This window comes from Trichomycterus rosablanca, chromosome 6 (genome assembly GCF_030014385.1).
Source record: "Trichomycterus rosablanca isolate fTriRos1 chromosome 6, fTriRos1.hap1, whole genome shotgun sequence".
In the NCBI taxonomy this organism is placed as follows: domain Eukaryota; kingdom Metazoa; phylum Chordata; class Actinopteri; order Siluriformes; family Trichomycteridae; genus Trichomycterus; species Trichomycterus rosablanca.
The window spans coordinates 42,661,946-42,675,953 of record NC_085993.1 but is presented as its reverse complement, the minus strand read 5'-3'; the positions used below and the strand labels follow the sequence as shown (position 1 = coordinate 42,675,953).

The following is a 14,008-nucleotide window of genomic DNA, read 5'->3' as shown; positions in this document are numbered from 1 at the left end:
CACCCCCATGCTTCACTCTGGGCATGCAACAGTCTGGGTGGTACGCTTCTTTGGGGCTTCTCCACACCGTAACTCTGACGGATGTGGGGAAAACAGTAAAGGTGGACTCATCAGAGAACAATACATGCTTCACATTGTCCACAGCCTAAGATTTGCGCTCCTTGCACCATTGAAACCGACGTTTGGCATCGGCACGAGTGACCAAAGGTTTGGCTATAGCAGCCCGGCCGTGTATATCGACCCTGTGGAGCTCCCGACGGACAGTTCTGGTGGAAACAGGAGAGTTGAGGTGCACATTTAATTCTGCCGTGATTTGGGCAGCCGTGGATTTATGTTTTTTGGATACAATCCGGGTTAGCACCCGAACATCCCTTTCAGACAGCTTCCTCTTGCGTCCACAGTTAATCCTGTCGGATGTGGTTAGTCCTTCTTGGTGGTATGCTGACATTACCCTGGATACCGTGGCTCTTGATACATCACAAAGACTTGCTGTCTTGGTCACAGATGCGCCAGCAAGACGTGCACCAACAATTTGTCCTCTTTTGAACTCTGGTATGTCACCCATAATGTTGTGTGCATTGCAATATTTTGAGCAAAACTGTGCGCTTACCCTGCTAATTGAACCTTCACACTCTGCTCTTACTGGTGCAATGTGCAATTAATGAAGATTGGCCACCAGACTGGTCCAATTTAGCCATGAAACCTCCCACACTAAAATGACAGGTGTTTCAGTTTCATTGTCCAACCTCTGTGTATATATATATGTGTGTATATATATATATATATATATACACACACACGCACGCACGCACGCACGCGCACGCGCGCGCACGCACGCACGCACACACACACACACGCACATACACACGCACACATTGTGTGGCATGTCCATTGGAAAAAGATGTTTTATTAGCACATGTATCACTGGAAACTTTTAAACAATTAATAATTTGCTTATATTTTGTTTACCTTTTTATATATTCATATGTTGCAAAGTGCCTTCCCAGTACTGATTGTGAATGGGTAGGAAAATCTGAGTAACCATGTACACAAAGTGACTTGCAGTGACACTTTTGTATAAAATCATGCACATAAAATGTACATTTGTATGTATGTTTGTCATTCTGTCTTAGTTATCTGACAAAAAGTGGTTTCTTTGCAATGTATGTCAAGAATTTGATTGATTTTTGGACACTTCAATATAAGGATACTTTTCTATGGCTGTTTTTTGTACACCGTTTTGTGTCTCTGTATATTTAAAGCAGAGATGAGTTGAAATAAAATACTACTTACGTTGATGTTTTGTTATCTTGTGCTTTTTGCACCATTGGTGCAGTAGTGGGATTTCAGTTACATATACACTGATCAGCCATAACATTAAAACCACCTCCTTGTTTCTACACTCAGTCCATTTTATTCACTTACCATATAGAAGCACTTTGTAGTTCTACAATTACTGACTGTAGTACATTTATTTCTCTACATACCTTTTTAGCCTACTTTCACCCTGTTCTTCAATGGTCAGGACCCCCAGAGGACCACCACAGAGCAGGTATTATTTAGGTGGTGGATCATTCTCAGCACTGCAGTGACACTGACATGGTGGTGATGTGTTAGTGTGAGTTGTGCTGGTATGAGTGGATCAGACACAGCAGTGCTGCTGGAGTTTTTAAATACTGTGTCCACTATTAGACACTCCTACCTAGTTTGTTTACTTTGTAGATGTAAAGTCAGAGACGGTCACTCATCTATTGCTGCTGTTTGAGTTGGTCATCTTCTAGACCTTCATCATTGGTTACAGGGTGCTGTTGGCTGAATATTTTTGGGTGGTGGACTATTCTCAGTCCAGCAGTGACAGTGAGGCGTTTAAAAACTCCAGCAGCACTGCTGTGTCTTATCCACTCATACCAGCACCACGTCAGTGTCACTGCAGTGCTGAGTGATCCACCACCTAAATAATACCTGCTCTGTAGTGGTCCTGGGAGAGGCCTGACCATTGAAGAACAGCATGAAAGGGGGCTAACAAAGCATGCAGAAAAACAGAGGGACTACAGTCAGTAATTGTAGAACTACTAAGTGCTTCTATGTGGTAAGTAAAGCTGATAAAATTGACAATGTGTGTAGAAACAAGTTGGTTTTAATGTTATGGCTGATCAGTGTATATGGACTAAGGTGGCAGCACTGCTAATGTCAAGTAAAGTTTTCTTTTTTCACAATTTATTGTAATATATTCTGTATTCACCATTTTTGGTTTGGTTGGCTGGGTGTCAATCCCAAAAATACGGATATTAGAAATTGAGAGTGGAATTATTTCTACACATACAGTAGAATTTAATTTGACAGTACACAAAAAAATCAACAACCTCCTGTGGTTACACAAATCTTGCAAATGTACAGCAATGGCAGTGCTTTAATATAACAAATCAATCATATTTTCTGTTTTCTGTTATTAATTTATATTAACTTTAGCAAACTAAAGAACAAATAAAATCTGTTGAAATGCATAAGGGTGAATATTATTCCATCTAATTCTTATAATGCCTCCGGGGTTCAACATTTTTCCTGTTTACAATACACTTGTTTGAGATCATGAGCTGATTACCAAGCCCTGCATGAGCTGAATCAGTTGGAGAACAAGTTTATAACACTGCAGAGCCTTCAGTACTGGAGTTAAAACCCTCTGGTTTAAAAAACCATATATCTCATATCCCCACCCTTTCAACAGTAATGGAAAAATAAACCTGTTGCTTTAACTTAAGAAGTTCACAACACTCACACTATATCAGCGCCAGTCAGGGTCTTCCTTCAGTGTTTGAGGACACAATGACACATACTGATAGCATTAAGAATTTTTATTGTCAAACAATCATGTTCAGTACACACAAGATAGATATGTAAATATCAGCACCTTTAGATGATAAAAGGCACAACTTCTTTTAATTTAAAGTTTGTACTGGACCCATTAGTTTCAGTGAACGTTCTAGGGAATTTTGAGGAAACCTTTGATTAAGTATGACAACTGCCACACCCACAACTCACCCACAGCCACAAAGTACTGAGTTTTAGTTTTGAGTTCAAGTGTCTGAATGGAGTTAAGTCAAACGAGGATTCAACTTTTTGTTATTGCAATAACCAATTCATTAAAGCATATAATTATGGTTCATTAATGCCGAGCTGGAGTGGATGCCACACAGCAGAAGTGGTCCATGTGCATTTCCTCTAAATAATCCTACCTTTTAAAACAGCACTCCAAGAAAAAAAATTGTCTTCTATGTGGAATGTAATTGTTGTACAGTACCTGAGAGTGTTAATAACGGGGCTGATTACTTATCCAAACTAGCTATTTTAGTAATTAAATTGCAATAATACATCGTACTTGTTATTAATGTTATTTTCACTTTGATGTTGAGTGTTATCATTGTTAAAATACAGCTGGAAAGTTACCTGTTACAGTGGTTACTTGTTATTCCTTTTATTTTGCACTTGTGCAGCATTGTCAGTTTTCAAATAAATATTAATTGTCTAAAAACATTTTAGTGTTACATTAACATGCTTCTACAAGCCTATAAAAAGATACAAACACCATAAACACTCACCAAGCACTTTAAAAGGTACACTTATCTGTATATATGTTAATTGATTATTTTGTAAGCTACACCTACCATACAGATAAACTCGAATGGATTTACATTCTGATGGGTATACCATTACTGACTGTAGGCCATCTGTTGCTCAGTACAATTTGACACTCCTTGTACCCCATTTACACCGATCAACCACAACATTAAAACCACCTCCTTGTTTCTACACTCACTGTCCATTTTATCAGCTCCACTTACCATATAGAAGCACTTTGTAGTTCTACAATTACTGACTGTAGTCCACCAGCACTGCAGTGACACTGACGTGGTGGTGGTGTGTTAGTGTGTGTTGTGCTGGTATGAGTGGATACACAGCAGACACACAGCAGCGCTGCTGGAGTTTTTAAACATCTCAATGTCACTGCTGGACTGAGAATAGTCCACCAACCAAAAATATCCAGCCAACAGCACCCCGTGGGCAGCGTCCTGTGACCACTGACCACTGAGTGTCTTATAAAGTGGACAGCAAGTGGACACAGTATTTAAAAACTTCAGCAGCGCTGCTGTGTTTGATCCACTCATACCAGCACAACACACATTAACACACCATCATCATGTCATTGTCACTGCAGTGCTGAGAATGATCCACCACCTGCATAATACCTGCTCTGTGGTGGTCCTGTGGTGGTCCTGACCATTGAAGAACAGCATGAAAGGGGGCTAGCAAAGCATGCAAAGAAACAGATAGACTACAGTCAGTAATTGTAGAACTACAAAGTGGAGCTGATAAAATTGACAGTGAGTGTAGAAACAAGGAGGTCGTTTTAATGTTATGGCTGATCAGTGTATATTAAAAGTGATCCCCTATAAGACCAGATTATATTTGTGTGGTAGACCCATTCTCAGCAATGCAATGACATTAATGTTGTAATGATGTGGTATAAATGTATATCAGGTGCAACAGTGTTGTTGGGATTTTTTAAATATTGTTTAAACATACTGGTCTCTTTATTGGCACCAGTATGTAGAAGTACAATTAAGGAATAGAGCTATATATTTTTATGTACAGTATGTGTTAGTCTTTTGTCAGTGGGCACTTTTTAATAAAAACACACTTGTCTTAATAAAATACTTTCTTACTTAGATGATATTTTAATTATTCTTTATTAGAAGTAAGTCAGTTCTATACCTTTAATCACCAATATGATGGAACAAAAAGAATTAATGTGATTATGTTGAGAGAACGTATATTTCTCTTCACTCAAAAGTTCCAAAAGTCAGAATGTCCTGGAATTTTTAAAGCAGCTTAGAGGGCAGTAGAGCGGCAAACCTCCCCTAGCTGGTACTGAGCCTTTTTGTACTTTGGCCTTGTCATTTCTAGTTTGCAGGAGTTAAGCCTGTTGAACTCACTAGTGATCATGGGTAAAGACTTTCCTTTGGTCTCAGGAAGAAACAGTCCAATAAAGAGAGCAGTAAGAAGGCAAACAGCAGCGAATGGCACAAAGCAGAACTGGCCTAGTCCACTCTGGCAGTAAAAAAAAAAAACAGGGGAAAATGCATTAGAACTAATGCTATTAATAACATGCTTTATGACCACAAGTATGAGTTTAGGTGTGTAATATTAATATAATAAATTTTTTACTTCCAACTTTGTGACAACAGTGGATTTCTGCCCATTGTTTTAGAATAGGATGACCAAAAAGCTTATGGTCAGGTGTCCAATTATTATTAATCATGTAGTGTAGTGTTGCAGTTTAACAAATGCTGTAAAATAAATGTTAACTTTACATTCACTTAAATGCCTGTATTAATGGGCACTTACCACAATAAAAGGAAATATCGTTCCCAGTATGAAGAGGTTAAGCCACATTAGAGCACCAGCGATCATGTAGGCGGCAGGTCGAGCTGCCTGGTTAAAGATCTCCGCAGGCAGGGTTAGGGTCACACCAGCTATTGAGAAATTACAGTCCATTTAAGTCTTGGTAGTATACCAATGATTGGCTAATGTTAATTTGGGTTTTGTCCAGTGTTAACATGGTAGTGGTGCAGTGCGACTTACCTGGCCCCATCCCAAAGCTAAGGATATAGGTGAAGACACAAACCATGCTCAAAAAAGGCATCCAGTGTACTATGTGCTAAAGAGTAAAACAAAATTCTAATTATCCAATTATCCATCTTTGATTCTGTGTAAAAACAAATGATTTATTTGGCATAGCAATAAATAAATGTGTATATTAATAGACAACTGAAACAGTAAGGAATGCTGCACTAGTAAATGACCTAGAATGGTCCACTAGAAGTATTTTAAAATGCTTAACAAGAAGATGTTCTTCAGATGTGATAAAAAATAACTGTATCACTTCTGATACCACAAGTCCACCTTAATGAAGTTAAAACCAAAGTATTACTATTATTCTTTATTTCATATTCAACAGAAACTTTGAAGGCAAGAATAACAATCGAGCATTTTTTTGTAATTGTAAATATACAATTGTGTCCTCTTCTTTAGCAAACTGTTACAGCTTTTTTTTCTGAAACAGATGGGTGCTGTTGTCCAACTGCAAGTTTTAGCTCTAACCATAAATCATAAATAAGTAGGATTCAGATCAGGACTTATTTATTTGTGCCGAGAGGGTTATGGGCCGTGCTCAAGGGCCTAACAGTGGCTGCAAGGCAGAGATGAGATTTAAACCCATTAATCTTCCGATTAAAAGCCCAACGATTGATAGCCAACTAGGTTACCACAGTCCCTAGACAGCGTATTCTAGAGGGTTGCGTTAAAATTGTTACCTAGAAAATGAGTGTTACACTAGTAGGTGTTTGAGAAAGTTGAGCTACAAAGTATTTGATCATTTAAAGGGTTTAGGGTGTTACAGTAATATGTTTATTAGACTGTCCTAACTAAGCAACAATCCAGAATGTTTTATTATACTTGCACACATAACATGTTTTACAACATGTTTTAGTGCAGTTGCAGCCTAGTGGTTAAGGTACTGGACTAGTTATCGAAAGATCGCTGGTTCAAGCCCCACCACCTGGCTGCCACTGTTGGGCTCTTGAGCAAGGCCCTTAACCCTCAATTGCTTAGACTGTATACTGTCACAGGTCTGTAAGTCGCTTTGGATAAAAGCATCAGCTGAATGCAGAAAATGTTAATGTAAAGGATACTAATTAACACCTACCTGAAATGAAAGAGCCACAGTAAAGACTAACGCCCAGCATGTCATAAGCACATAACCACCAATTAAAAGTTGCCTTCTGCCCTGCTTTTCTATCAAAAGGTTCTACACACACACACAAACACAGTTCAAATGACAATTGTCTTAACGTATTTTCATTGAGTTGCCTAGAAAATTAATGCTATGCTACAACAAACACAGTAAAATATATTTTTTTACTATTGTAGCCAAACCCCCCTAACCCCCCCCCCCCCCCCCCCCCCCCTTCCCCGCTCTCACAAGGCACAAAAAAGAGGATGTACTGTTCTGATATTGTGGATTGCTATATGATAGGGTAGATATGATATAATGATGTATAAACATTGTGCATTTTTAAAATACATGCCCACACATAAGAAAAGCTCACTGTTTTTTCTTTTAAATTCAAACATTGTCTGAATGTGTTACAGGTGGTAATTATTAACTCTGGAAGCCTAGGTTCCCTCCAAAAAATCTGTCTTGGCCCTGAAACTTTGACTTGTCTAGTGCTGAACAGTTTAACATTTAGACTTAATTAAACCACACATCTCAGGATTCATTATAAACCTTTTTCATCAAAGAACAGTTACGTAACATGAATTATACACTTACACACAGAATACAGGCAGTGAATTCACAAGTGCCAGTGACAATGGTCACATACTGGATATGCTCATCAGCTATTCCTGCCTTTTGAAATATGTAGAAAGCATAGAAGTAAATCTGTAAAATAAAAGAATACATTAAATGCATATTATATGTAATTGTGGATTTCCTCAAACACATGCATTACATGCCACTGGAGACAAATGAGCCAGTTAATGTGGTAAAAAGAAAGTAAAAACCAGTGAAACTGTAAAGTGGAATTTTGTCACCTATTATTTTAGCACCACTTACTAAATCATTTATTGCTACTGCTGCTGTTTAATCTTCACTCACTGACCTGGATGGTTTACACTTTCCTAAAAGGCATCAACGTTAAACACATGAGTTAGTGTTTGAGTATGATGTTTAGTATTATATTAGATAATACAGTCTTACAATTATGCGTTTCTAAATTGACCAATTTTGTCTTTTTTAAATAAATGCCACATCTCTGACTTTCCATTAATATGCAGTGCAAGGTTAATTTTTTTAATTTCATTTTTATCAACTGCTTTATTTTTGTCAGGGTCACAGCAAATCCAGTTCCAGTGTGAAACACTGGGTGTAGCGCAGGAATAACCTGGACAGGTCCATCGAGGGCCTCGGCCATCCCCTTTTTCCTCAGACATAGCCAATTATGTCTGTGAAGATTCTCAACTGGCTGATAGCACCACTGAGATTTGAATTGAGTCTTAGTGTTGGTAAGCAAGCTAAAGACAGCACGGCACAACCCAAGCATCCTGGGTTAATTTAAAGTCTTCCTAATTGAGAGCAACACTGACACACGCCCTCTCCAACACGTGTGTAGGCAACACACAGTAGCCAACTGCATCTTTTCACCTGCACAAGGCGAGTTCATATGCGAATCAGCTTTGTGTACAGAGAGCCACTCCCTGATCAACGCATTATTCAACTCTGTGCAGTTATGAGGAGTCTATCTAGCTCCCACCCTGCCGTATGCACCTGAGCGCCATTTTTGTTTATTTACTATTGAATCTTTATAGTGTGTACTTTATAGTGTGTTGAATCTACCTGTATACTTATCTACCAGTTAGTGTTAGTATTTTTGAATCAGAGCTGTTCTTTAGTGTGAACCAGTATTCGAAAGATACTGTATCAGTAAAAAAAACATAGAATTGGGGCATCAATATTTATTAAGAAAATGCAGAAGCGAACAGATAGCTTTACTTACTGAGTCATTACCACAGAGTTGCATAGCACTGCTCATAACACAGATGGTGATGAGCTGCCAGCGAACAGTGCGGTCTGTAAATAGTTCCCAGGGCAGGACAGCTCGGCTACACTTAGATTCAGCCTGTTCCGCTAACATCTCCTCCAGCTCCTCTCTCTGGACCTCACAGCCTCGCAAATGCTGCAGGGCTGCTCAACACACGCAGCATGCAAAGAAATATTTCACTATATAGGTGACAGGTTCTGAACCTATAGTGAATTAAACATTTCATAAAATGTCATACGTCTTATGATTTTATATACTCATATATACAGTAGATTCAGAAAGTATTCAGACACTTTGCTGTGGCACTCCAAGTGGTGGTCAGGTGCATCTTGGCCATCTGTTGCAATTTAATTTGATTGGACATAATTTGGACACCGCATTGTTTGGACAAAATCCAAGCCAAGTCCATAGATCTTTGCAATCAAATTATGACCAGGTATTGATTAGGCGATGATATAAAATAATATCTAAGTATTTTATTGTTCCCAGAACCCCACTGGCATTAATAACCATGAAATGCTAGAAGCTTGACACAACCTTGAACCCTTCTAGAGTTAGGCAAAGCCCAGACTTAATTCCTATCAAAAATATGTGGAGAGACCTGAAGATGACAGTTTATAGGCAAATGTCATTCAGTCTGATAGGGCTTCAGAGGATCTGCCATGAAATTAGGATAAATTGCTCAAATCTAGATGTTAAAAGCTTGTAGAGACATAGTCAAGACTTGCAACTGTCATTGTTGCTGTAAATGGGCTTCTACAAAAGTATTTAATAAAGGGCCTAAAGACATTTGTGAATAAACAATTTAGATTTTAAATTTAGTTTAGTTTTTTAATTAATTAAATTAATTAAAACATGATTTTACGTCATCATTACTAGTATTTAAGTAAAGATTTATTGGAAGAATTGGTACTTGTATGCTTTCCAAATTAAATCTACAACACAAAAAAGTGTGAAAAAAGTCAAGCGGTCTAAATACTTTCCTAATACACTGTATATCCAGCCAGATACAGGAAATATGATTAGTTAATTAAAACACCACATGATGTTTAACTTCTAAGACTGTTTCCTACAAACATTAAATCATTACACAGTTTGTCAATGAACAATTTGTAGTTCAGGCACCCAAAGTTTGACCTTATAAGAAAATGCTGAATAAAGCAAAGTTTTATGTGTGTTTTACATTAGTTTGTTTCTCTATCTATTTATAATTTATAAATATGTTTAAAATCATGACCATTTGCAAAATAACACCATATCATGCAAACTTCAGGTAAACAAACTTAAAGCAAAAATTATAGAATTATGTATTACACTTTTAACAGTGAGAAAACTATGGTAATTCATAGGCACTAAAAGGTCTGAGTTACCCTTTAGGCAGGCATCTTTGTCACCGCGGTCGATGAGAAGGTATCGAGGACTCTCTGGAAACCAGGGCAGCGTGAGGAGCTGAATGATTCCTGGCACAGCATGACTAGCTAACAGGTACTGCCAACATGATTCACCACCCAAGATCTCCCTGCACATCCATACACAAAACAAGCTGGTTTAAAAGGCATCATCATAAACTTTAGTTTCACATTTAAAGGGCAGTTGAATTCATTAAAGTACATTTATTACTGTGCGGGTAGTAATCTCAGTAGTAATACTGTCTGAGAACCCTGACTTTAGTAGAGGATGAGTTCTGTGTCTAGTGTTACCATAAGTGGTCTAAAATGTATACAGCAATTAAAATGAAAACACATAGATTTTTAAGTAGATTTATCTTTATATGTTTATAGAGCAACAATGTCAAGGTACAAGTGCCATTAGTTAAACACTAAAAATTTCACTGTACATTTTCATCTTTTGAACTTACTTTAAACCCACCACTTGTCCCAGCACCACCCCGAAAGCAGTGAAGACAGCAGAAGACAATGACACAGCTCCTCGTAAATGTTTTGGGGCACTTTCCCCAAAATACATTGGCTGCACATTCATACTAACCCCTGCAAACAAGAACAGTAATTAATAGCAATTGATATATTTACATCTACAAATGTTAGTGGGTCATTATATATAAGTGTTTTATTCCCTGCAATATACTGAAACATACCTGCATTGATACCAACCAAAAATCTGGAAATAATAATCATCTCAAATGATTCAGCTTCTCGGCTTGTCAAAGCCAACAGTGCACTGCACATTAGAAAAACGTTGTTCAGCAACATAGTCTTCTTCCTTAAGAGAATAATTAACATGAATTAAAGAAATGCATTAAACATAGATCCATGGACTTTTTCCATAAAATTATATTACAATTATATTAACCAATACAGATATTTACTTAAATACTGATATGGTATGAAGGAAATATGGGTATTCTCCATATTTCAGAATGAGTAAATGCTTTTAAAATGCCTCTAAATTTATAAATAAGTAATATTTTATAATTTATTTTAAACAGAGATTTCCAACAACAAAGAAGTAATAATGACATGACTATATAGTTTTTCTTACTTTAGCTAGCTTTAGCCAACCGGCCGATAGCACTGCAAGCGTAATTTACAATAATGAACAGGTGTCATAAATCAAGTATATAACGGAAATTTTATGCTTCTAACTGTAACTATCAACACTTTAGGGAAGGGCCTTTTTATTTGCATTTTGCCTACTGTCAAACTTTTATGGAATTGAAATTTGTAGATTATCATTGTTTAAAAAAGACAAGTTCCATGTCATTCAGAAATTTAATAAATCATTATCACACTATACCATTATACTTTTATACTATGCATGTTTAGAGTAATGAATGGTCATACCTTCCAAAGTGGATAGACATAGGTCCAGCCAACAGAGCCCCTGTAAGGCCACCCAGTGAGAATACAGACACTATGAGGGTCCATATCAGTGTTATCTGATACACCTGTAGTTGTATATCCCAACGCTTCTGAAAGGTCTGATTAACAAACTGCTGAATGTACTGCAGGAACAAAGTAGTACACAATAGTGATAAATAATATACAATAGGTGAACCAACAGGTAGGTTCTCAGTCAAATTAAATACAAAAAAATATACAAACCACCCAACGACAAAGACAATAAATAATTAAATGTACAAATACTGATTCTGTTTTTCTCACTCACAACAGTTGGTGCATTCATAATAGCGAGGTTGTATCCATACTGTAATGTTCCCCCAATAGCGGCAGAAGTGATCATCAAGCCCAGAGTGCAAATATTGCCCTGAAATGCAAGAAAAGTATATAAACACCTGACTGTTAGTTGATTGGAGCCCATTCCAGAACCATGTGCATTGATATGGAGTCCCAGCCCCTGACAGCCCCCACCCTCACTCCCCAGCAGACAAACACATACATATTTCTTCACACCAAATTTGTCAAAGCCTGTCTTCATAGACCTTACATGGTACACAGAGACATTTTGAAATAATAAAGGGCTTTTCCCAAACAGTGTTGCCACAATGTTGGAAGCATTGGTTTTGTGTAATAGAATAATTTATAAACACCTGTTAGCAATGGGTGTGGCATACCTTTGGTGATATATTATACATGTACTTTACAAGAGTATGAAAACTTTTGGCTTTACCTGTAGTTCATAATGTAAGTGCTGTTTTAACTGTACATGTGTGAAATTTTACTGAATAGAAGTGAAAAATTATAAAGCAATATTTAATTTATGTGCCTCTTACGTTGACTGGCAGTAATAAACAATCATCATATTACATTCCTTATGTAATATTTTAGTCATTTTTATTGTGAAAAAAAGGAAAAAGGGAAAAGGGTCTCACCTTTTTTTCAGATTTGACACTTTCAAGTCCACATGAGGTCATAATGGCAGATTTATAGCTTAGGTTACTATAAGAATAAATGAAAGCACTAAGAACAGGTTCAGAGCAGGTCCAGCCCGCTTGTTAACACTTCCTCAGAGTCTCTGTGGTCTGAAGAGGTAACAACGACACAGAAAAAGTAAGAGAACAGCAAAGAGAGAGAGAGAGAGAGAGAGAGAGAGAGAGAGAGATTAAAAATGCAGTACTGAGTGTGATAGTTCCTTAACATATCAGTGTTAGGTTTATAGTAACATTACTACATCATTATTGATTATTGTAATCTATTGTCTTCTTTAACTTCATTATTAACCATTCAATTCATTTTGGGTCTTGAACCACTGTACTGCTGTGAATATTTGTATTTTTTATATGATTCCGCACATAAGACAAAGACACATAGGACAAAAGACAAAACATGGAATTTGCCCAGAGTTGTCTAAACTTTTGCATACATCTTAATGGTCAAACTTTACACATTTAACCTGGGCTGCACCACCTGACACAAACTGAATCAGCTAACAAAAATTAAAGTTAAATAAAAAAAATTTAAAGTTGTTTTAATCAGTTGTACTACATGATTTTATAAACTGATTTGAGTAACTGTCCTAAAATATGTAACGATTTTATTTTATGCAGGTGTGGCCTAGTGGTTAAGGTACTAGACTAGTAAACCAGAGATTGCTGGTTCTAACCCCACCACTGCCAGGCTGACACTGTTGGGCCCTTGAGCAAGGCCCTTAACCCTCAATTGCTTAGACAATATACTGTATAGTCGTCTGGTAAATGTAAAAGCGTCTGGTAAATGTACATTTATTTTTCAAATGTACATTTTATTTATACTATTATATTTAGTAAGACCTATCTAAATTTCCATATTAAACAGTTTACCTGCATATTGTTTGGACAGATATTTGGTACTCCAGATCAACAATCTAAGACACACACACACACACACACACACACACACACACACACACACACCTTATTTTCTCGTGATCAGCACTTGTAATTAAATGTTATGCTTTATTTTTTACACAAGGCATTGTACAAACATGTAATAGTTAATTTATATATATTTTAATTATATATTTTTTAAATAATTACGTTACACTTTAATCTGTTTAACTTTATAAATCCCAACACACTGCAATGTCTTTTACACGCCAGTAGGTGGGAGGATAGTGTAAGTACAGTGTATCACAAAAGTGAGTACACCCCTCACATTTCTGCAAATATTTTATTATATCTTTTCATGGGACAACACTATAGAACTAAAACTTGGATATAACTTAGAGTAGTCAGTGTACAACTTGTATAGCAGTGTAGATTTACTGTCTTCTGAAAATAACTCGACACACAGCCATTAATGTCTAAATAGCTGGCAACATAAGTGAGTACACCCCACAGTGAACATGTCCAAATTGTGCCCAAAGTGTCAATATTTTGTGTGACCACCATTATTATCCAGCACTGTCTTAACCCTCCTGGGCATGGAATTCACCAGAGCTGCACAGGTTGC

The 14,008-nt window shown here is 37.1% G+C and overlaps 1 protein-coding gene across 1 annotated transcript; it reads right to left on the bottom strand.

Moving 5' to 3' along the window:
• Positions 1 to 4,814: 4,814 nt before the first annotated feature.
• slc2a11a (solute carrier family 2 member 11a) lies at positions 4,815 to 12,492 on the bottom strand. Its single transcript, XM_062996996.1, has 12 exons — positions 12,451 to 12,492; positions 11,787 to 11,885; positions 11,462 to 11,622; positions 10,756 to 10,880; positions 10,519 to 10,648; positions 10,031 to 10,179; positions 8,616 to 8,803; positions 7,391 to 7,501; positions 6,764 to 6,865; positions 5,641 to 5,716; positions 5,404 to 5,531; positions 4,815 to 5,106 (listed from the first exon to the last, which is right to left on the bottom strand). Exons 1-12 carry the CDS (start codon positions 12,490 to 12,492, stop codon positions 4,888 to 4,890), a joined length of 1,530 nt encoding a protein of 509 aa, XP_062853066.1. The 3' UTR covers positions 4,815 to 4,887.
• Between the last annotated feature and the right edge of the window lie 1,516 nt (positions 12,493 to 14,008).

Coding starts and splice junctions, on each gene's coding strand:
- slc2a11a (XM_062996996.1), bottom strand. CDS start 12,492: ATGACCTCATGTGGACTTGAAAGTGTCAAATCTGAAAAAAAG. Junction 11,886..12,450: donor GTGTCAAATCTGAAAAAAAG/GTGAGACCCTTT, acceptor CTTGCATTTCAG/GGCAATATTTGCACTCTGGG. Junction 7,502..8,615: donor AACTCTGTGGTAATGACTCA/GTAAGTAAAGCT, acceptor TTTATTTTACAG/ATTTACTTCTATGCTTTCTA.